This window comes from Schistocerca serialis, chromosome 5 (genome assembly GCF_023864345.2).
Source record: "Schistocerca serialis cubense isolate TAMUIC-IGC-003099 chromosome 5, iqSchSeri2.2, whole genome shotgun sequence".
Classification (NCBI taxonomy): domain Eukaryota; kingdom Metazoa; phylum Arthropoda; class Insecta; order Orthoptera; family Acrididae; genus Schistocerca; species Schistocerca serialis.
The window spans coordinates 647187194-647211710 of record NC_064642.1 but is presented as its reverse complement, the minus strand read 5'-3'; the positions used below and the strand labels follow the sequence as shown (position 1 = coordinate 647211710).

Here is a 24517-nt window from a genome sequence, read left to right as displayed (position 1 = left end):
ATAATGGCAGTTCACAGTAATGCTAGACGTCATGTAAAAGTCCATTCAAGTTACCTGTTCGTAAAGAAAGGATCCGGGAACCGGTACTATTGTAACAGAAATTTTCAATACTGGAGACAAACTGATACTAATGGAACTTCCTTACAAAATGATAGCGTAACAAAACAGTTCTACAAGATTGAAGAAATGCAGTAAAAAGTCAGGATATACATCTCATCCCCACCACTACCCGGTCTTTTAAGGTACAAAATATTTAACAAAATCATCATCGGCTGGAAAGGAAGAAAAAATCATTGTATTTCAAATAAGCACACTAACGGACTTCTTCCCTTATAATGGTCGACTTACAAATTATGAACGAATTTATTGAACAGAGCCACTGTTTGAGTTTCCATTTTGACTGGGGTTCGTAACTCAGTTTCAACAAAACTAATTTTCTCGTTTCCTATGGAGGAGGCTGTTGATTCAACTTGTCATAGTACAACTTAAGGAAACGTATACAGCGGAACAATGAGAACGAGCTAACATCTAGTCCACAGACTATAACGTTTGACTCTCTATCAATATTCACAACTTCCCACAGTCTATGTCCGCATAATGGCATACATAAATCACAACCCTACATTTCCCTTACTAATCCCCAGGATGGTGGGAATTTGAATCTGCGGAGAGGATTCAAACAAAATTAATGTTCTCACACTTGAGGTATCTTTAAAATACTTACGAGATGTGTTCATAAGTATTAAATATCATCTCAAAAAAATAAAGTTAAGCAATTGACTGTTGTTTACTTGCACTCAGATTGATTTCATTTGCAGCGATCTGTCGTTCTACAGGTACTTTATAGAAACATGAGTTAGGACACTTTCGAAGTACGCCATACGGTGCATAAATTTCAGATATACCCATTCGATGATCAGCCTGTTAAGAAGTTATACAATTAATCGGCTTACAACTGGAAGGTTGGGACATTGAACATTCCCTCTAACTTCATGAAGTAAAAAGTTTTGAGTAAAGACCTGTTCCTTTTTCTCTCTATTAAAAGCTTTTTATAAAGTCGGGCGTGCCCTTTCAAAGGAACCATAACGGCATTTGCCTGAAGTGATTTAGGGAAATCACGGAAAACCTAAAGCAGGATGGCCGGACGCGGGATTGAACCGTTGTCCTCTCGAATGCGAGTCCTGAGTGCTAATCACTGCACCACCTCTCTCGGTTTTATAAAGGGCTTCTATGGGATTATCCTGGAGAATTTTTGATAATTTCTTTACAGCAACAATGTACAACCAAAGTTATGGTTGTCATAGCTGCGAAATAATCTGTAATAGTAATAGCAATAATAATAATAATAATAATAATAGGAGGAGGAGGAGGCGTAGGAGGAGAAGAAGTTCTGTAGTCCCAAGCATTTAACTCGTCCGCTCCTACAAGAAACACTCTGTGTTATATGACTGTGCCAGAAACTCCAGATCGAACTATAAGATGCCGACGTAACACTGGTTAGACGGTCTCACCCTGAAGAAGTCCCAGGTGGCGCCGTGGTAGAGAGTGCCGTACTGCACCTCGGTCTGCGAGGCCAGGTCCTCGGGGCTGTTGATGGGCGCCACCATGCGCTCCACGGTGAGGAAGGCGGCCAGGTTGGCCGTGTAGGACGAGATGAGGATCAGCGTGAAGAACCACCACACGCTGCCCACGATGCGGCCCGAGATCGACCTGCAGCAGAAGCGCTTACTATAACATTCCGCCCTTCTTCCAGTAGCCTGTCGTTGACTGTCAACAACATAATAGGGACGCCTTTCGCGTTTTTGCAAACAACATACAAATAACTTTATTGTTTCTCAAAACCCTCGTCTTTAAAATTCGAACACTTTTACCGCCTTTCCACGCATTTCGGCAAGCTTTCTTCTCCACTCTGATGTCTCATAAACACAGTTTTGAAAGGATTCGCAACTGTCTGGTGTAATGAAAATCACTGTATACAATAATCTTGATATAAGGCAACAAATAGAAATGAATGAATAACTGGTAATGACAGATCAGTTATACGTTTTTCTTCCGCCAAACAATCCATTGTTTCATTGTTCCACATGCTGCGTGATGGATGACATTGCTATGATGAAGAATGATGCGACGTTTTTGAGTTCTTTACCTGATTTCGTCAATGATTTGTGCTAAACTAACTATTGTTCGATGCTCTAAAGCACTGGTTTTTAAACTGGGTGCCGCGACTCCCAGGAGCGTCGCCGTAGTTTCATAAGAATAATAATTTGGTTTGGTTGCTTACAGACTAAATGAACAGCGTGTGCGCTAGTATTGATATCTAATGGTTCGGAAAGTAAGAGTTGTTACTACAGCAGGGTGGCAGATAACATTATGGCTGTGCATCGAAATACGTGACTCAATTTGCTTTTATTCAGTAAACATCAATTGAATGTTAGTTTTGTCTAATCTACATCGCTTCTAATTGTTGTTTGTCTTCTGTGATTTGTTTTTCTTTGTTAGAGCAAAAAAAAATTTAAATTTGACTACAAAACTTGATATTATAAGTGTATCATACAGTTCTAAAGACATGGGCAGAGGAAAATGCAGAAAGTATAACGACATTTATTTGAATTTCAGTTCTAGGAGTACTGCCATTTTAAATGAAGAACGACCACAGTGGGTCATTTCTCTCATACTCCTAGCTGCTACTGAAACGACGCTAATAAAATGATGAGTCAAATCTCAACAGTCTGCTCGACAAACCACAATAATACATTTACTACAAGTTAGAAGAAGTGATAGAAGAAAATTGTTTCCACTAAACAAGCAATGGTTGTTACAAAGGTTCTTCTTCCATTTTACGGAGTTACTTATTGTGCAGCAAACAGCAAGGAACCTCATACCGTAGCTGAAGAGCTTTTCTTACCAGCTGCTCAGGACATAGCATCTATTATGGTAGGTGAGCCAGATGGTCAGCAATTGGCCCCTGCGTAAGACAAGCAAGAAGACAGTATGAATCAAGTTTGTGTTTTTGTTTCAGTTGAGCGATTCTAAAGAGGACGTTATTGTCTCTTATCGTTTTTCAAGCTCGAAAAACTAAAAAAGGGAAGCATGTGCTGGATGCAACAGTACAGTGCTATAAATACCAAACTTGGTTCAACTGTGGTTCCTCGTGAGGTCTTCCAACACGAAAAATTCTATGGACTGTACAAAGTGGTCTAGAGAGCTTCAATTTTTGGAGCAACTACTGGACAATATCAGATGCTCTTACAAAACAAGACACAAATTTTCGACTTGCTACTTCTCCTGCTGAGAAGCTACTCACGACAATAATCTAAGTCGGTGAAAGTATGTCACCTTCGTTAAAAATGACACCATGAAAAGATTTATTTTTTGTAAGAGCACGTAGTATGAAACTTTATTCAGTGTGGTACGTACACTGACCCCTCCCCCTCCCGCCCCTACTCCCGGCCCCACCCATGAACGATAAGCCTTGTAGTTAGTGGGGAGGCTTGCTTGCCTCAGCGATACAGTTGCAATCGCACTGGAGGGGCATCTGTTGAGAGGCCAGACAAACGTGTGGTTTCTGAATAGGAGCAGCAGGCTTTTCAGTAGTTGTAGCTGCCCTTGTAACATCAACCAAAAGGGCCTTGCAGTGCTGGTACTGCGAAAGACTGAAAGCAAAGGGAAACTATAGCCGTAATTTTTCCCGAGGGCATCCAGCTCTGCTGTATGGTTAAATGATGATGACGTCCTCTATGGAAGGATCTTCCGGAGGCAAAATAACCCCATTCGGATCTCCGGATGAGGGATACTCAGGAGGACGTCGTTATCATGAGAAGCAAAACTGGCGTTCTACAAATCGGAGCGTGGAATATCCGATCCCTTAATCGGGCAAGTGGGTTAGAAAACTGAAATAGGGAAATGAATAGGTTTGAAGCTAGGTACAATGGGAATTTGTGAAGTTTGGTGACAGGAGCAACAGGACGTGTGGTAAGGTAAATATAGTGTTATAAATACAAAATCAAGTAGGGATAATGCAGAGTGAGTTTAATAATGAGTAGAAAAATAGGAATTTAGATAAGCTACTATGAACACCATAGTGAACGCATTATTGTAGCCAAGATAGACACGAAGACGACACCCACCAGAGTAGTACAAGTTTATATGCCAAGTAGTTCCGCAGATCAGAAGGAAATAGAGGAAACGTATGATGAGGTAAAAGAAATTGTTCATCTAGTTAAGGGAAAAGAAAATTAAATTGTCATGGGAGACTGGAATGCGATAGTAGGAAAAGGACGACAAGGAAAAGTAGTAGATGAATATGGCTTGGACAAAGGAATGAAAGAGGAAGCCGCCTGGTAGAATTTTGCACAGAGCATGATTTAATCACAGCTAACATTTGGTTTAAGAATTATAAGAGAAGGTTGTATACGTAGAACACAAGGGCAGCTTTTAGACTGATTATGCAATGGTTAGCCAGAGATTTAGGAACCAAATTTTAAATTTTAAGACATTTCCAGGGACAGATGTGGACTCTGACCACAATTTAGTGGTTACGAACAACAGATTAAAACTGAAGAAACTGTAAAAAGGCAGGACATAGGACTTGGATAGACTGTTAGATCCAGAGGTTCTAAGGAGTTTCAGGGGGTGCATTAGAGAACGACTGAGAAGAACAGGGGAAATGAATATAGTAGAAGAATAATGGGTAGCTTTGAGAGATGGAATAGTGGTAGACAGCACAGGATCAGGTAGGTAGAAAGACGAGGGATCGTAGAAATCCTTGGATATCACAAGATATATTGAAAATATAATAATGCAATAAATGAAGCAGGTGAAGGGGAATACAAACGTCTAAAAAAAGAGATCGACAGGAAGTGCAAAATGGCTAAGCAGAAATGGCTAGACGACAAGTGTAAGGATGTAGACGCATATATCACTAGGGGTAAGATAGATGCTGTCTACAGGAAATTGAGACCTTTGGAGAAAAGAGAACCACCTGCACGAATATCAAGAGTTCAGATGTAAAACCAGTCTTAAGCAAAGAAGGGAAAGCAGAAAGGAGGAAGGAATATATAGTGAGTCTATATAAGGGAGATGTACTTCAGGGCAGTGTTATGGAAAGGGACGTAAACGAAGATGAGAAGGGAGATATAATAATGCGTGAAGATTTGGCAAAGCAGTGAAAGATCTAAAGCAAAACAAGGCCGCTGGACTAGACAACATTCCGTTAGATAGCCTTGGAAGAACCCGTCATGTCAAAACTCTTCCATCTGGTGAGCAAGTTGTATAAGACAGGTGAAATAATCTCATACTTCAAGAAGAATATAACAATTCCAATTCAAAAGAAAGTAGGTGCTGACAGGTGTGAAAATTACCGAACTATCAGTTTAATAAGTCATGGCTGCAAAATACTGGTACGAATCCTTTGCAGAAGAATAGAAAAACTGGTAGAAACCGACATCGGGGAAGACAAGTTTGGATTCCGAAGAAATGTAGGAACACACGAGCCAATACTGACCCTACGACTTCTCATAGAGGACAGGTTGAGGAAAGGCAAACTTACGTTTATGGCATTTGTAGACATAGAGAAAGCTTTTGACAATGTTGACTGGAATACTCTCTTTAAACTTCTAGAGGTGCCAAGGTAAAATACAGGGAGCGAAAGGCTACTTACAATTTTTACAGAAGCCAGATGGCAGTTATAAAAGTTGAGAGGCACGAAAGGGAAGCAGAGATTGAGAAGGGAGTGAGACAAGCTTGAAGGCTTTTCCCGATGTTATTCAACCTGTGTTTTGAGCAAGCAGTAAAGGTTCAAATGGCTCTGAGCACTATGGGACTCAACTGCTGAGGTCATTAGTCCCCTGGAACTTAGAACTAGTTAAACCTAACTAACCTAAGGACATCACAAACATCCATGCCCGACCGTAGCGGTCTTGCGGTCCCAGACTGCAGCGCCTTTAACCGCACGGCTACTTCGGCCGGCCAAGCAGTAAAGGAAACAAAAGAAAAATTTGGAGTAGGAATTAAAGTTCAGAGAGAAGAAACAAAAGAAATGGTTCAAATAGCTCTGAACACAATGGGACTTAACTTCTGAGATCATCAGTACCATAGAACTTAGAACTACTTAAACCTAACTAACCTAAGGACATCACACACCTCCATGCCCGAGACAGGGTTCGAACCTGTGACCGTAGCCGTCACGCGGTTCCAGATTGTGGCGCCTAGAATCGCTCGGCCACTCCGGCCGGCAAGAAATAAAAACTTGGAGGTTTGCCGATGACATTGTAATTCTGTTAAAGACAGCAAAGGACTTGGGAGAGCAACTGATCGGAATGGACAGTGTCTTGAAAGGAGGATATAATATGATCAACAATAAAAGCAAAACGAGGATAATGGAATGTAGTCGAATTAAATCAGATGATGCTGAGGGAATTAGATAAGGAAATGATACACCTAAAGTAGTAGATGAGTTCTGCTATTTGGGAAGCAAAATAACTGATGATGGTCGAAGTAGGGAGGATATAAAATGCAGACCGGCTATGGCAAGAAGAACGTTTCTGAAGAAGAGAAATTTGTTAACATCAAGTCCCTTCTGAAAGTATTTGTGTGGATTGTAGGCATGGATGGAAGTGGAACATGGGCGATAAACAGTTTAAACGAGAAGACAAATAGAAGCTTTTGAAATATGGTACTACAGAAGAATGCTGAAGATTAGATTGGTATATCACGTAACTAATGACAAGGTACTGAATAGAACTGGGGAGAAGAGAAATTTGTGGTACAGCTCGACCAGAAGGCGTCAAGGCATTCTGAGGCATCAAGGGATCACAAACTTACTGTTGTACTGGAGGGAAGCGTGGGAGGTAAAAATCGTAGAGAGAGACCAAGAAATGAATACAGTAAGCACATTCAGAAGGATATAGTTTGCAGTAGTTGAGATGAGGAGTCTTTCACAGGATAGAGTAGCATGGAGAGCTGCATCAAGGCAGTCTTTGGACTGAAGACCACAGCAACAAACAACATACACTGATCGCCCAGTGCATTGTGACCAACGACCTACTATCGACACAAACCGTCCAGGTGATAGCAGCGTGACCCGGCGAGGAATGATTGCTAGTGAGACACACGCATGGTGCATGTCGTACTAGTGAGCGTGCTGTCCGTGTGTAGAATGGGGAAGGCGCTCGAGCTGCCTGTGTTTGAACGACGGTAGACTGTGATGGCCCGGAGGCTCGACACGGGCATTTCGGAAACTGTACAACTTGGCGCGTGTTCGAGGAGTGCTGTGGTGACACAAGGGTGAAACCTCATCCACAAGTCATGGGGTTGCTCGGCTACCCCTCATTTCAGATGTCAGAAATCGCAGGCTGGGCAGACCGTCAAAACACGACGTTGGCGAACTGTGACGGAACTAACATCAGTAATGCTGGGCACAGTTGAAATGTGTCTGAACACACAGTACACCGAACGCTCCTAACAAAGGGCCTCCGCAACCGACGACGCATTTATGTGCTAACAGTTAACACCAAGACATCGGCAACTACATTTGAAATGGACACGTGAGCATCGGCACTGGACATTGGCACAGTAGCAGAGCGTTGCATGGTCTCATTAATCCCGATAATCGTTGGTGTAGTAGAGGGTGGCGAATTATGTGGGGGTACACAATATGTTTAAGAAATGGGACAAGCCCATGATGAAAAGAAAAATCCATGTTTTTTGGCTTCATCCAGCTGTTAGTTGAGACATTCATCTTCTCTTTAATATGCGTATAGGCAGATGCAACTCCTCTTTAATGATTTGATAGCTTATTATCCCATGATGTTGGGACTGCCTGGCGATGTTGCTCCCCTGACTCCACTATCGCTGACGATTCCTGACCCAATGACCAGCGCCTTCATGAGGGGCCTCATATATCGTATGTCAGCTGATACTGTCAGAGTATACTTGATGATAACAATTCTAGACACAGTTAAAAGAATGGTCTATTTTCGTACACTTTCAAGATATGAATCGAAGGCGGGCTATCGGTAGTAGTATGGAAAAGGGTTAATTGACAATAGACGAACGTCGATCTAGAAGCTGACGTGAAGAATTTCCTGGTACCAAAACATCCATAAGGAATGCTCTACTCCGAAAATGGAATTAGGAAGATAAGAAGGTGCAAGTAAAGTGCTGACATTCGTGAGCTTTGCACGTCGAAAGAGAGAAAGAGTGAGAGAAAGAGAGAGAGAAAGAGATAGAGTCGCCCCTAAGAAGATATTTCTGTGCAATTTAAACTATGTAGAAACATTGCGATGAAAGCATGCAAGTTGTGTACATATTCTTAGGTACACCGACTTTTGATGTAGAAAGTGCTCACCCAGTCAGATAGATTAAGGACAGTTTAAGCTTATCAATGAACTATTGGCGACATATTAATATTGGGTATGACAGTTGATTACATTAAATGATACAATTTTTTATGTCTCACTATATGTCATTATAAATTGAGAGTTTTCAACTTCCGTCTGAAGTATCAAAATAAACAAGTATTCTAATTTAGATGCTCTTCATCTTATACATTTCTGGATGTTCAAGGGCTTTGCAAAGCAGTAGACAGCATCCGGTGGTTGTCTAGCCGGTTAAACGCGCCGTGTATGAGCCTTGTCCCTCGAGTGCTATCACTGTCATCTTAATAAGTTCTCTTTAATTGTTACAGAGTGGTCAGATTTTGCTCGAGATACAGGAATTTATGAAATATACACTACTGGCCATTAAAATTGCTACACCAAGAAGAAATGCAGATGATAAACGGATATTCATTGGACAAATATATTATACTATAACCGACATGTGATTTCAGTTTCACGCAATTTGGGTGCATAGATCCTGAGAAATCAGTACCCAGAACAACCACCTCTGTCCGTAATAAAGGCCTTGATAAGCCTGGGCATTGAGTCAAACAGAGCTTGGATGGCGTGCACAGGTACAGCTGATCATGCAGCTTCAACATGATATCACAGTTCATCAAGAGTAGTGACTGGCGTATTGTGACGAGCCAATTGCTCGGCCACCATTGACCAGACGTTTTCCATTGGTGAGAGATTTGGAGAATGTGCTGGCCAGGGCAGCAGTCGAACATTTTCTGTATCCAGGAAAGCCCGTACAGGACCTGCAACATGCAGTCGGGCATTATCCTGCTGAAATGTAGGGTTTCGCAGGGATCGAATGAAGGGTAGAGAAACGGGTCGTAAGACATCTGAAATGTAGTGTCCACTGTTCAAAGTGCCGTCAATGCGAACAAGAGCCGACCAAGACGCGTAACCAATGGCACCCCATACCATCACGCAGGGTGATACGCCAGTTTGGCGATGACGAATACACGCTTCCAACGTGTGTTCACCGCGATGTCACCAGACACGAATGCGACTATCATCTTGCTGTAAACAGAACCTGGATGCATCCGAAAGAATGACGTTTCGCCATTCGTGCACCCAGGTTCGTCGTTGAGTACACCATCGCAGGCGCTCCTGTCTATGACGCAGCGTCAAGGGTAACCGCAGCCATGGTCTCCGAGCTGATAGTCCATGCTGCTGTAGACGTCGTCGAACTATTCGTGCAGATGGTTGTTCTCTTGCAAACGTCCCCATCTGTTGACTCAGGGATCAAGACGTGGTTGCCCGATCCATTACAGCCATGCGGATAAGATGCCTGTCATCTCGACTGCTAGTGAAACGAGGCCGTTGGGATCCTGCACGGCGTTCCGTGTTACCCTCCTGAACCCACCGATTCCATATTCTGCTAACAGTCATTGGATCTCGACCAACGCGAGCAGCAATGTCGCGATACGATAAACCGCAATCGCGATAGGCTACAATCCGACCTTTATCAAAGTTACGCATTTCTCCTCTTTAAACGAGGCATCACAACAACGTTTCACCAGGCAACGCCGGTCAACTGCTGTGTGTGTATGAGAAATCGGTTGGAAACTTTCCTCATGTCAGCACATTGTAGGTGTTGCCACCGGCGCCAACCTTGTGTGAATACTCTGAAAAGGTAATCATTTGCATATCACAGCATCTTCTTCCTGTCGGTTAAATTTCGCGTCTGTAGCGCGTCATCTTCGTGGTGTAGCAATTTTAATGGGTAGTAGTGTATGTTGAGGGTGTTTACTGCGAGATCGGATAGGGGAGCTGGAAGTGAGAGTGGTCCTTTCATTAGGCCCAGAATATTCAAATTTGATAATTCCAGACTTTGGGGAAGACGTATTACAACAGTTCAGTGCTCATTGAACAAAATAATTAAAAATTTATAGGTTTTTAGACGTGGTAGAGTGGATTTTCTAGCTAATCGTCTATCAGTTAAGGCTATTTTGTTGAAAGAGATGGCAGTGAGGGGGTGCGTGACTTCTATTCACTGCACAGAGTGAACCATTGTTGATCCTTTGTGCAGTGAATCAGGATCGAAGTTCTTTTCCCTATTTGACTTTCGCCTGGAGATGACTGGTCCTCTGTAGAGGCAGAAAAAATTTGGTTCATCACCTAATAGCCGCGTAAATTTGAATAATTATAATGTTCTTGGTCGTGAAGACTTCCATTTTGCTATCAAAAGGGCCGTAGCGATTTGTCTGCCGATGGCAGGCACAAGTAAAGAGTTACACACTGATGGTACAGTAACCAGTAATACACCATGAAGAAAAAATTAGTCACTCTTGATTCCAGGGATGTACTCGTGTTTATTATTTATTTACCAATGACGCATTTCGCCTGATTCAACAAATCTGAAGATGCCAAAATCAGCCAAAACATGGCATCGGTAAATATGTAATAAACACAAGCCTGCAACCAAGACTGTTTGTTTCTTCACGATCATAAAGTCTCAAGGGCTTTACGTTAAAAACAATGAATTAAGTGATACCCTCTTTAATGAGCAGAGCATTGAAGTCCTAATAACTTTAGGTTAAAATGTAAAAATAAGTTCTCACTTCAGATTTAAAATCAAATGTCAGATCCAACAATGAAAAATTTTCACAGCGTACTTCGCTGAAGAAGTATTGAGACCCAACAGGAATGAAACATCAAAGTCAAACGAGGATAGAAACTTCAAGTCTGGCACTGTCTTGTTGGACAGAACAGCAAATTTACAATTACATCAAGTCTCAATGAGCATGTTACTGAGTCCCAATTGAGGAGGCAGCGTGATGTCCAAAAGTCACTAGTTCACTCATTGACATGGCGTGGTGAAGATCTTCAGGTTGCTGGCAGCGATGCAAGTGCTGCCGGCGGCTCGTGTCTCAGACTAACTTGCCACCTCGCGGATGGAGTCTTGTGGACCTATTTTCGGTATGTAACATGGCGGATGCGTGAAGAAGTATAGTTTCCCAATCATCTCTGCTGTGGCTCGTAAACCGATTGGTGACGTGGCCAGGGTGCTCTTGACGCCCTCTGCTGGTATGGCCGCTGAGTTACAGGGTTGCCCTGTAGGGGATGAGCTCGCTGCAACCCACAGAATGAATAAGTTGCGCATGGCGCTGTCGGCGCTGATGCCTAGGGCGCCCCAGCGTTTTTCTCCCCTTCCCCCTCCCCATCGGGGGCGTGAAATTGGAGCCCTGGGTGAAGTCCGCAGTTGAGGACGGCTCCCACTTGCTGCCTAGCATGCAACGAGCCACGTATTGTATGACAAGCAGTTCCCGTGCTTGGGACATCCAGCGGCCGTGGCGGAGCGAGTGGGGAAGCAGCCCTGGCGAGGCTACTAATGCTGGCAGTGGTGAGTGTGTGAGCTGCCGAAAGACAGTCACGAAAATTACAGACTGGACATTATGTGTGTAAAAAGTGGAAAAGCAAATGAAAGAAAATACATGAAATGGATGTGAAATCACTAGGGATGACAAGTTGTCATGCACAGGCATTTAGGATAAAATGGTGTTATGGGGAAACACGTGCGAGCGGAAAGTGCGGCGTGGAAGCACAGGCGAGGGAATTTGCAGCGCGGAAGCATTTAAGATACAAATTGTTGTGTAGAAGCACTTGGGAGACGTTAGGATATTGAGTGGATAAATTACTCACAGAAAGGAACAAAAAGTCTACACATGGAATAAGAAGGGTCTGGGCCGGGCCTGCATTACAGGACCAGGTGACGGAACACCTCCAAGGCAGCGGACAAGCAGACGAAGACGACAGCACTGCGTCCAAAGTAAGAGACAGCAATGGCGCAGTCTGATGGTGGCAGACACTGCCAGAGAAATTAGGCAACGCGGGGCGGCCGCGCGGTTAGAGGCGCCATGACATAGTTTGCGCGGCCCCTTCCGCCGGAGGTTCGAGTCCTCTCTCGGGCATGGGTATGTTGTCTTTAGCATAAGTTAATTTAAGTAGTGTGTAAGTTTAGGAGCCGATGGCCTCAGCAGTTTGGTCCCTTAGGAATTCACACACCTTTGAACATTTAGAGCAACTGGGACAGTGACAGGAAGCACCCGGCATCGAGACATGGCCAGGCCCCAGTACTGTGCCAAGAACAAGAGGCAGCGCCGGAGGGGGACGTGGCCGTAGGCGGTTGGTTACAGTGATGCAACGAGGGCAGCCCATTTAGGCTGACTAGTCTTCCTGATCACATACTGTGTATTTGTACAATTTCATGGCATGGTGACCTCGAAGTACTTAGTCTCTATTATTTAAATCCATTGACTCCCCACTGGCAAAGTTTTATGTTTAATGTTGATAGCCACAATTTGTCACTCTCTTATTACATCTTTTGTGAAACATGACATACGTTTTTCGAATCTCCGGTTACAAGCAGGTGACCGTCGGCCATAAGAAGAGAGTACGTGACCACGTCGTTTCCGCTGGACTTCCCGAGTTTGATATGAATTTATCTTCAAGATGTTTAATGTAAAAGATCAACCAAGTCACAATCTCCAAGAGACCGGAAATTCTGTAAAAAGTTCATAAATTTATATCACTATTCCAGTATCACTAGTACAAAACCTTTTCAAAGCTATCACTTAGGCATTTCATGCAACATGGCTGTTCTCACTGCTCCATATCGTAGTTTGTTAAACTGTGTCATTGCCTTTTTGCTGATTAAAAATAACGTATTAGTAGCCATTCTTTTGGGTATTATTTTCCTCACATAGTTTCTGGACCCTTACATTCCATTTATAACTGGACTGTCAGGATTAAATACTTTTTGTTTTTTGAATCTCGGGTCTGCCCGGTCCATAGTATCCATATAATTCGGCCACACATATGTAAGAGAGACAATATTACAATGGACCAGTGATATCTATTCTTCCTATTTCGATAACTTATCAATATTCCAATAGGTAAAAGTAAAACACTATAAGAGGCGACCAAAATGTTTCCGTTAGCATGCATTACTGCAGCCCATTTCTTATTTTTTTCTCACCAATCTTGTGACCGCTTTGATATGGCCAGCCACGAATTCCTCTAATGTGCCAAACTTTTCACCTCAGAGTAGCAATTGCTACCTACTTTATCAATTATTTGCAGAATATACCCCAATCTCTCTCTTTCTCTACACGTTTTAGCCTATACAGCTACCTCTAGTACTTTGGAAGTTATTCCCTAATGTCTTAACAGATGTCCTATCATCCTGTCCCTTATTCTTGTCAGTGTTTTCCAAATATTCCTTTCCTTGTCGATTTTGCGGAGAACCTCCTCATTCCCTACCTTATCATTCCACCTAATTTTCCACATTCTTCTGTAGCACTACGTTTCAAATCATTGTAATCTCTTCTGTTCCGATTTTCCTACAGTTCATGCCTCATTGCCATAAAATGCTGTGCTCGAAAAGTACATTTTCAATATGCTTCCTCAAACTAGGAGACCGGCCGGTGTGGCCGACCGGTTCTAGGCGCTACAGTCTGGAACCGCGCGACCGCTACGGTCGCAGGTTCGAATCCTGCCTCGGCCATGGATGTGTGTGCTGTCCTTAGGCTAGTTAGGTTTAAGTTCTAGGGGACTGATGACCTTAGCATTTAAGTCCCCTAGTGTTCAGAGCCATTTGTCCATTTTCAAACTAGGACCTATGTTTTATACTAGCACATTTCTCGTGGCCAGGAATACCCCTTCCAGTGCTAAATGCTTTTTATATACTCGTTGCTCCGTCCGTCATGGGTTATTTTGATGCCTAGGTAGCAGCATACCATAACTGTACTTCGTGATCACAAATTTTAATGTTACGTTTGTCGCTGTTCTCATTTCTACTACTTCTCATTACATTCGTCTTCCATCGATTCATTACATTCTACATATCCTGTAATACTTCTTCACTTTCACTGAGGATAGCAGTGTCGTCAGAAAATCCTAACTTTGATATCTTTTTAGCTTGAATTTTAATCTCACTCTTAAACCTTTGTGTTATTTCTGTCATTGATTCCTCGACGTATAAATTGAACCCTATACCCTTTTCAATCAGTGCACCTCGTTCTTGGTCTTCCACTCTTATTGTTCCCTCTTGGTCCTTTATATATTGTATATTACCCGACTTTCCCTATAGAGTACCCCTACTTTTCTCAGAATTCCGAACATATTGTACCATTTTATATTATCTGACGCCTTCTACAGGTCGACAAATCCTATGACCGTGTCTTGACTTTTCTTCGCTCTTCCTTCCACTTGGATTGGATTGGATTGTTTTGGGGAAAGAGACCAGACAGCGAGGTCATGGGTCTCATCGGATCAGGGAAGCACGGGGAAGGAAGTCGGCCGTTCCCTTTCAAAGGAACCATCCCGGCATTTGCCTGGAGCGATTTAGGGAAATCACGGAAAATCTAAATCAGGATGGCCGGACGCGGGATTGAACCGTCGTCCTCCAGAATGCGAGTCCAGTGTGCCTTCCTTCCACTGTCAACCGCAACATGAGAACTTCGTCTCTGATGCCTTTACCTTCCTTAAAGCGTATCTAACGGCTCCTCAATTTTCTTCTCCAATGCTCTGTGTCTTATTCTTATCAACAATCTGTATGCATGAGCTCTTCATCTAATTGAGCGATAATTCTCGCACTTGTCGTCTCTTGCAACCTTGACAACAAGGTGGATGATGTTTTCCCGAAAATCTGATGGTATGTCGCAAGTCTCATACATTTAACACACCAACGTGAATTATCGCTATCTTGTTATTCCCCCTGTGATTCCCTGAAATTTCGATGGAATGTTTTGAATCCCTTCAGGCTTATTTGATTTTAAGTCCGCCAAAGCTGTTCTAAATATTCTTACTCTAATACTGGAACTCCTAACTCTTCTCTATCGACTCCTGCTACTTCTTCTATCACGTCGTCAAACAAGTCCTTCCCCTCGTAGGGGTCCTCAATGTCTCTTTCCACCTATCCGCTCTCTTCTCTACACTTAACAGTGGAATTCCCATTGCACTCTTAATATTACGGTCCTTGCTTTTATTTTCACGGAAGGCTGTTTTGACTTTTCTGTATGCTGAGTCAGTCCTATCGACAATGACTTATTTTTTCAATTTCTTCACATTTCTCATGTAGCCTTTTCTCCTTAACTTCCCTGCACTTCCTATTTATTTAATTCCTAAATGACTTATATTTCTTTGTTCCTGAATGTTGCTGCACATTTTTGTACTTCGACCGACTGAGGTATTTCTTATGTTGCCTATGGTTTCTTCGCAGTTACCTTCCTTGTGCCCACGCGTTCCTCTCCAACTTAAGTGATTGCGCTTGTTAGTGATGTCCATTTATCTTCAACTAAACTGCCTACTGAGCTATTCATTACCGCATTATCTACAGCATGAGATAACTTTAAGCGAATCTCTTCATTCCTTAGTACTTCCGTATCCAACTTCTTTGTGCATTGATTCTTCCTGACTATTCTCTTTAGCTTCAGCCTACTCTTTATCATTCAAAATTCTGATCTGAGTGTATATCTGATTCCGGGTACGCCTTATAATCCAATATGTGATTTTGGAATCTCTGCCTGACTATGATGTAATCTACCTCAAATTTTTCTGCATCTCCCAAACCTTCCAGCTCATATGCAACCCAGAATAACTCGGATGCGGGTATATAAGCACTGACATATATGCTTGTGTTTAGTGTGGCCTTCGAACGGAAACGTTTTGAACGCCCTTTGTATTAGAATTTATAATCACAATTGATTCAGCAGCGTTTTATTGAAGATATCAGATTTACCAGCTTTGTGCAAGTTGTATACATTTCAGATCTCCTGGAGTTTTTGATAACAGTGCAAAGAAGAAAGGAAAGTCAGAGCACAACATTCAGCTCATGCAATAGGGGCGTTAAGTTTTTTGACGAAAGTGGAAAAGAAATTTGGGAACGGTCTCGTGAACGTAATGACTCTGGCATCCGGTCTAGAAATTCAGTATACAAGGGACGTTATGAGCAGGGTGGTCGGAGAAGTGTTGACAATATCAGCTCTTCAGAGTATTGTGTGGTGGATGGAAGCTTGCGTGCTTGCGTTTCGGCATTCCCTCGACGATGAAGCGTATACAAAAGGAGCAAAAACTGGTTCATACGATATATATACAAACAATTCCAGCATCTTCTCAAACGAGCCATCGAGTTAATCGCTTTTGAGAAAAAAATAAAATTAGAATACGGTTGGTTGAACTGGCTTTTTGAGTTTTGATCCTTCCAAATTAGAGTCCAATAACTCTCTGATTGGTCGGATTTCAAGGAAATTTAGTGTTCAACGTACAGTGGATACTGCGAAAACTTTGAAGACGTTTATAATTACGAAGTATTCTCATAAATTTGCGCTGCTATTTCTGAGTTTCAAAACTTAAGTAAGCGGGCGACTGCAGTAATCCGGCACGCAAGGCGCGCTTTGCGCAGTCCGCGAACGCGCCGGCCCCCTCTCGTGAGCTTCGACTCTTATTCAGACAGATAGCATCGGGACGCACGCACAGCAGATAAGGCACGTGCCCTGTTCCGACACCGATATCCTGTGCTGTTTGCTGAATGTTCTAGAATGCATTACCCCTACTACAACTCCATTCGTCACACTGCAGGCTGTAGATGATGTCCTATGACGTAGAGAGACCCTGATATTAATCTGCGACGCTTACAAGGGGACCATCAGATCTGTTAAACACGGATTTTTATGAGTCTTAGATAGAGGGACCTGTTCTGAGTACCTGCCTAGCGGCTTTTCGTACAACGGCCCCTACTTCCAGAGAAAATCGATCTGAAATTCCACGCGTACCTCCTATACCCCTAATGTTAATGACGTTTCAACAAAGCGAGCGGAGAACAGAGGCTATGGTTCACACCTACGACGCTGGCGGTACGGGTTAAAGTTTAGCCCGTGTGCTGTTTTTCAGTTTACAAAATGGCTCAAATGGCTCTGAGCACTATGTGACTTAACTTCTGAGATCATCAGTCGCCTAGAACTTAGAACTAATTAAACCTAACTAACCTAAGGACATCACACACATCCATGCCCGAGGCAGGATTCGAACCTGCGACCGTAACGGTAGCGCCTAGAACCGCACGGCCACTCCGGCCGGCCTTTCAGTTTACATAATATCACTAAATACGAGGTGCGCTGACTAAGTAATGCAACACTTTTTTTTCTGGATGGAAGTTGATTTTATTCAGATTCCACTACACCATGTTATTCCCCACTATTCTGGGTACAAGATTATGTTTCACCATTGTCTTCTTTCACTGAGACAGCCTTAATGCCAGCCGGTGTGGCCGTGCGGTTCTAGGCCCTTCAGTCTGGAACCGCGTGACCGCTACGGTCGCAGGTTCCAATCCTGCCTCGGGCATGGATGTGTGTGTTGTCCTTAGGTTAGTTATGTTTAAGTAGTTCTAAGTTCTAGGGGACTGAAAAATTTTTAAGTCCGAATCAAGGTCACACGCAGTGAAACGCGTACAGCGCCAGAGACCAAAGTCCGAATCAAGGTCACGCGCTATAACACACGTACACCAACCAATAACGAATTGTACAAATGCTCAGAGCCATTTGAACCATTTGAACGGCCTTAATCCGTCTTACTGGGAAGGCCTGTATGAAATGAAATGAGCGTTTGGCTTTATTGGCCGGAACGCCCCTTACGGGGCAGGTCCGGCCGCCTTTGTGCAGGTCTTATTACATTCAACGCCACATTGGGCGACTTGCGCGCCGGATGGAGATGAAATGATGATGAAGACAACACAACACCCAGTCCCTAAGCGGATAAAATCCCCGACCCAGCCGGGAATCGAACCCGGGCCCGTAGGACGGCAATCCGTCACACTGACCACTCAGCTACGGGGGCGGACGGAGGGCCAGTATGGACGCATGGTACCACTACTGGTCGGCGTCATCAACATACCGTAGTATTACGCGCAACTGAGGAGGACAGGACCACAAAAGTTGAAGATGTCAATACAGCCATGTCAAGCATTCCCTGTCAACGTGTACAACAGGTTCAAGAAAATACATCTGAGACTCCATAAGACGATACAGCATATAAAATTCAACAGAACATGCAAAAAGAACGATTTAATTCCAAGCTACATTAATGTAAAGGTTAAAAACAGTTCTACAGTGGCACAAAAGTCGAAATCATTTGCAGAACGATATTGGTTACTACATGAAATTAAGATGCTCTATTCGAAAAAACAGCACCTAAACATGATGCTCTATGAGACTCATCTAGAATTGGCAAAAAACGTAGGAAACGCCGCAGTTTTCATGGCACTAGTAGAAAAAACTGAGCACAACACATACATAGCAATGAAACATTTACAAAACAAACATAAACACAAGATAATGAAACTAACAGTAAAAAAGACGCAAAAATACATTTACATTTGAAATGTGAAACCACATGAACACCAACACTCGTTCCATCCACGCTTAGTCAACCTAACAGAGACAGAACTACACGAAAACGAAAAAATGCTCTTGGAAAAAGGTTTGAAACACTGCACCAATAGCAAGGTGAACAATCAATACATAGAAAATCTCATAGTAGAAACCGAACACATCCTTACACGTGAAGAACAACAAAATAATTGTGAAATAAACATAGGACTGACAAGAGAACTAGTAAAAGAAGAAATAAAAGGCATAATAAAACAAACACAGCAGACACACAATACGAACAACCAAACAGAAGCAGCTACTATGAAAAGGTTAAAACAAAAGTTAACAAACAACAACGTATTAATAACAAGAGCAGACAAGGGAAATGTAACAGTACTCATGGATAAAGAGCAATACATCGCAAAAACCAAGGAATACATAAACACCAACGCAATACAAAAACTGAAGTCAGATCCAACTACACGATTCCAGGCAAATGTGAAACGAACACTGAAAAACATTGAACACACACTCACAGACAAACAGAAATACTACTTAACACAGAAAAACCCACAAGCACCAACACTCCGCAGTCAACCGAAAGTACATAAAGACGGAATGCCAATGAGACCTGTTATCAACTTCAAGAAAGCCCCAACATACCGCATAGCCAAACACCTCCAAAAGTTAGTTACAAAACACTATAAAGTAGAAAACAACAGAACAGTGATAAACACAGGAAACCTAATAGAAAATATACAGAACATACAGGTACCACACACAGCATCACTGATTTCATTCGATATAGAAAATATGTATACCTCCATCCCTATCACAGAAACAATAGAAATCATAGAACAAAATCTCTCATCCCACAGCAACCTCACCACAGATGCAATAAAAGAAATAACAGATATGCTCAGACTGACAACTGAACAAAACTACTTTCAGTTTGAGGAAGAATATTATCTACAAACTGATGGACTGCCCATGGGATCCCCAATATCAGGAACACTAGCAAACATTTTCATCAGTCACCTTGAAAATCAGATATTTGATAAGATAACCACAAATGAAAGTTTCAAAATCATATATTGGTACAGATACGTGGATGACATTATTTGTTTGGTAGACGAGCCAAGTGAAAAAATAGATGAACTCCATTCAGAAATAAACAAAGCTCATAAGAACATAAAATTCACACTTGAAAAAGAAAAAGAAAATCAAATAAATTTTCTTGACATTACAATTAAAAAAGAAAATGGAAAACATACATTTAACATCTTTAGAAAACCAACAGCCACGGACACAATAATACATTCCACATCCAGCCACCCCCAAAGCCAGAAATTTGCAGCACTAAGACACATGTTACATAGATTAAACAGAATCCCACTCAGTAAGAGAAACTATGAACAAGAAATGAACACGATCATACAAATAGCTAGGAACAACGGGTATGACACACATGTGGTACACAGGCTCAATCAAAAAATAAAAACACAAATAAAAAACAAACACAACATTTCCACAATACAAAAGAACTCACAAGCTGAAAACTTACAAACACACTCAACAAACACACCCAATGACAACACCACACAGAAAAGAACCAGATGGTACACCATGACCTACACACATAAATTAACACACAGAGTTGCAAACATCCTAAAGAGACAGGGCTTCAAAATAGCATATAAGCCTGGGCAAACCCTTCAATCACACCTAAGCCAGCCAGCTACCAAGAGGGACAAATTCCAACAATCAGGAATATATAAACTTGAATGTCAAAGTTGTGATGCAGTATACATAGGCATGACATGCAGGAATTTTGAAACAAGATACAAAGAACATATCAGATGTTGGAAGTATGAAACAAACCATTCCACATTTGCAGAGCATTTAAAACACTATAACCATCATTCTACAAACATGGAACAAGAAATGAAAATAATGAGAATAAGCAACCATGACAAACATCTTATACAAATGCAAGAAAACTTCCACATCCAGAAAGCCATAGCAGAAAACAAACATGTGATAAATGAACAAACACACATCAGCACAGGCTCCTTACTACACTTAATAAAGGAAATGATAACATAAAAAAAGTATATAACACCAAAATACACACACACACACACACACACACACACACACACACACATACACATACACATACACAGGCCCCCCCTCCAAAAAAAAAAAAAAAAATAAAATAAAATTCATAACACCAAAATACAGACAGACACACATACACAGCACATAAAAAAAATTATATATATATATCACACCAAAACACACACACACACGTACACAGGACATAAACAAAAATAAATAATTAAATACAATAAAATTAAATTAAATTAAATTAATATGACACCAAAAAAACACACACACACACACACACAAGCGCACACACAAATGCATACACGAACAGACCACAGATACTTCGACAGTTACACTCATAGGTTTGGCAGTAATATTCGATCTTTGGCAAAAACATTTGACAGTCGGCAACAGAAACCAAAACATTGCAGTAAAACAAGGGTTCAGTGCATAGTGCTGTGGAACGCGGAAAAAACAGCAAATTGGCGCTCATAGGAAGAAGAACAAGACCAAAAATTTAACAGGAGCGTAATATGTAAGAAACTGTCTACGCAACCTGTAAGTACAGTTCAAAACATTACTACTTAATAGGAAATACCAACCACCAGAACTGTTTATAACCTACAGGCACAGTGACAAAAATGTAAATAAAATAGCTAACATATGTACATATTACAGGCCACTGATGATGCCTTGCAGAAAATAAAGGCGAAACGCGTATGGCACTAAAATTGTGTTTTATTCAGTTGCTGTCAGACGGTCCATAAGTGAAAATCATCAATATACCGTAGATGGAGGGTGCTAGATCCGAGCTGTAGGATGGATGAAGAAGAACAGTACACTCAAGTTTTGTGAGCTATCTCGGGTGTGCAGATTTGTGTGAGGTGTCTTGTACTGTCACGGAAAAGCTGGTTTGCATTTTTGTGGCAATGAACAAGCTGAAGCCGTTTCTTCAATTTCCTGAGTGAATCACAAAACGCTTGCTAGTTGATCATATCACCATGAGGGAGGACTTGAAACTTAATACCCATTCAGAGTCCCAGAAAACCGTCGCCATGGGTTTATCGGCTGAGAATGCGTCTTGGAACTTTTCTTCGGAGGAGAGGTGGTGCGGCACCACTCCATGGACTGCCGTTTCGAAGTGATGAAACAATGTTTCATTACCTGTGACGATGTTCGATGAAAGAATTGTCACGATCAGCCTCCTAACCCGCAAGAAATTCCGCACGGAAAGTTCTTCGTTGCTCTTTATAGCCTTCTGTTAGGGGGCGAGGAATCCAGTGGGCAAACGTATTTCAATACCCTAACTCAAAAGAAACTGTCGCATGTTCCAAGACTTCAGGAGTCACAGCTGTGTGCGGCACGTTTGTGCCACCTCGTTGCGATGATGACAAACGCCACGCCCAACGACTCACCGTGCTTTTGTTCCCTGACAGGTCATCGTAGATATTCTGCAAGCGCTTACGAATATCTGCTGTGCTCTGACTTTCCGCCAAAAGAAACTCAATGACAGCTCTCCGCTTGAAACGCACCTCTGTTAAAGACGCCATTTTGAAGGCTACTTTTAGCGCTGCCACCTATCGGGATGTCATGAAACTATAGGGGTTGAAGTGGGAATATTCACGATGCACTAGAATAAATTCTGTGTTTTTGCATCCGAAATTAACCAAGAAGAAATGTGCTGCGTTACTTATTGACAGCTCTGTTGTTAACAACTAATCATGTTCGCTGTGCTTATTTCATTAACAAATCAATAATTGTAGTACACTTTCTTCATTTGTGTATTCTGTTTGTTACAAAATGGAATACAGAATCATCGTACTATCTTTTGCCTTGCTTTCTGTGCTAGAACAGAATTCCAGAGGGTCCCTGTCGTTGAAGCAACCTACACACAAATTCGTAGAAGCGCAGGCACATTCAATGAAAGTTGCTGACTTGCAGGCGCACGGATTTTTCAGATGCGATGCAGGGAAACTCAGTTCGTTTGGATTCAGAAAGATTGTTCTTTCCTCGATCTGCTTCGTACCGAAACTCGCGTATTTGATCGTTCGTGTGAAAGTAAGAGCACTAAATTAATGCCGAATTAAATAATGTCTTTTTATGAAATCATTCCTCGAAGTAATTTCTCTATTAGACTTTAGCACGTAGGGAGCATTTTGAATTTTTTTCATTAAAATTTCAGATTGTATAAAAATGTATGTTATGCTGTTATCAGAGTGGAGTACTTTTAGATGGGATAGTTTTACGGCACAGGTGCACGTAATTTCATTTACAAAGATTTGATCGTTAAGTGTCTGATCAGTCTGTCCTCCCCACGAATCAATAATGTAAAGAAAGGTACGCGGGCGGGGTTTGAACCAGTACCGACAGCGTGGTGGTAGTTCGGCCGCTGCCCTAAACTCATTTGTTCGAAACCTGAGTGACGTAATGGATACAGGAGATACGCATAAGACCTAAGCATCGATTTTCTCGAAAACTAGGGGCCGTCCCTTGAAGAACAGCTAACCAGGTACTCAGAAGAGCTACCTCTACGACATAACTCAGGCTCACCGAAATCTGTGATATACAGGTCTTACGGTCCCACCCAGCTTCATGTTTCTCATATCACGGAACCCGTCTTCATCGGAACGACATGGAGTATGTGAAATTCCAGGAAATGTATACACTTCATTGTGTATATGATTATATGCCTGTCCTATGCGGACTACTAAACAATATAAATATTTAATTTTACTTAACAAAAGTAGATGTACACACTGTTAAAACTTTTATTACGTCTTTCTGATATGCGAAAACCTTGTGGCCAGGAAGGGCGTACAATATTTGTACTTCATTTCCGAAGTCACTAGCCGAGAAAGAAACACTGTACTTGTCAGTAAATAAATTTGGTTGCTGTGGAAGAGACTCATTGGGTGTAGTTATCATCTATGTAATTTAATCAGGCGTGTACAGGGTTTAATGAGAATAAGTGTACTTGCTTCTACTGGTGACTGAGGATGGCTTTCTGAACAACATTACATCAAAATTTTCTAATAATTAGAGCTGTTACAAGTCGTGTGTTTCTAGTTTCGTTAATACCTCCAAATACATGTGGCAAGAGAAAGCCATTAGTGCTTATTTTCCCCTCGTAGAAGGTCAGGTGTTGAATGGTGGATGCTTGTGCGCTAAACGATTAGTCTTTACTGACACGTGTAATCCACTTACTTGTGCAAGTACGGATATGCAAGAAACATCAACGTTTTTCTAGAAAGATTGTTCAATGCACAGAGAAAACAACCAACACACTGGTGCGTGTACATATTAAAGTACCATACATAAAAATATTTACATTTCTACCCATACCGACCTGTATGAGAACTCTGACCTTATTTTAAGAGAAAGTGCCCTGTACAACACACATAGGACCAAATCCTTCTTGCCACGGGTCTGAAACAATCAGACTGGTAAGGCAGACACAAAGTGGACGATGCCTTCATTACACAATGATGTTTGTAACAGCACATTGCTGTATCTTAGCTATAAACAACTTCAACTTCCTAAGTGGTTGTTATATTCGATGTTTGCCTTTCTATGATTTCTAGTAAAAATAATGTCTTTAATCTTTGAGGAATATATATTGTAATAACCAAAGTTAACAAAACCATCACATAT

The 24517-nt window shown here is 41.9% G+C and overlaps 1 protein-coding gene across 1 annotated transcript in view; it reads right to left on the bottom strand.

The window, feature by feature from the left end:
* LOC126481362 (glutamate receptor 1-like) overlaps positions 1-24517 on the bottom strand; it is a 1387178-nt gene that overhangs the window by 106030 nt on the left and 1256631 nt on the right. The window contains exon 14 of the mRNA XM_050105062.1: positions 1512-1710. Within this exon, the coding sequence (XP_049961019.1) occupies positions 1512-1710 (199 nt within the window). The remainder of the gene's footprint in view (positions 1-1511; positions 1711-24517) is intronic.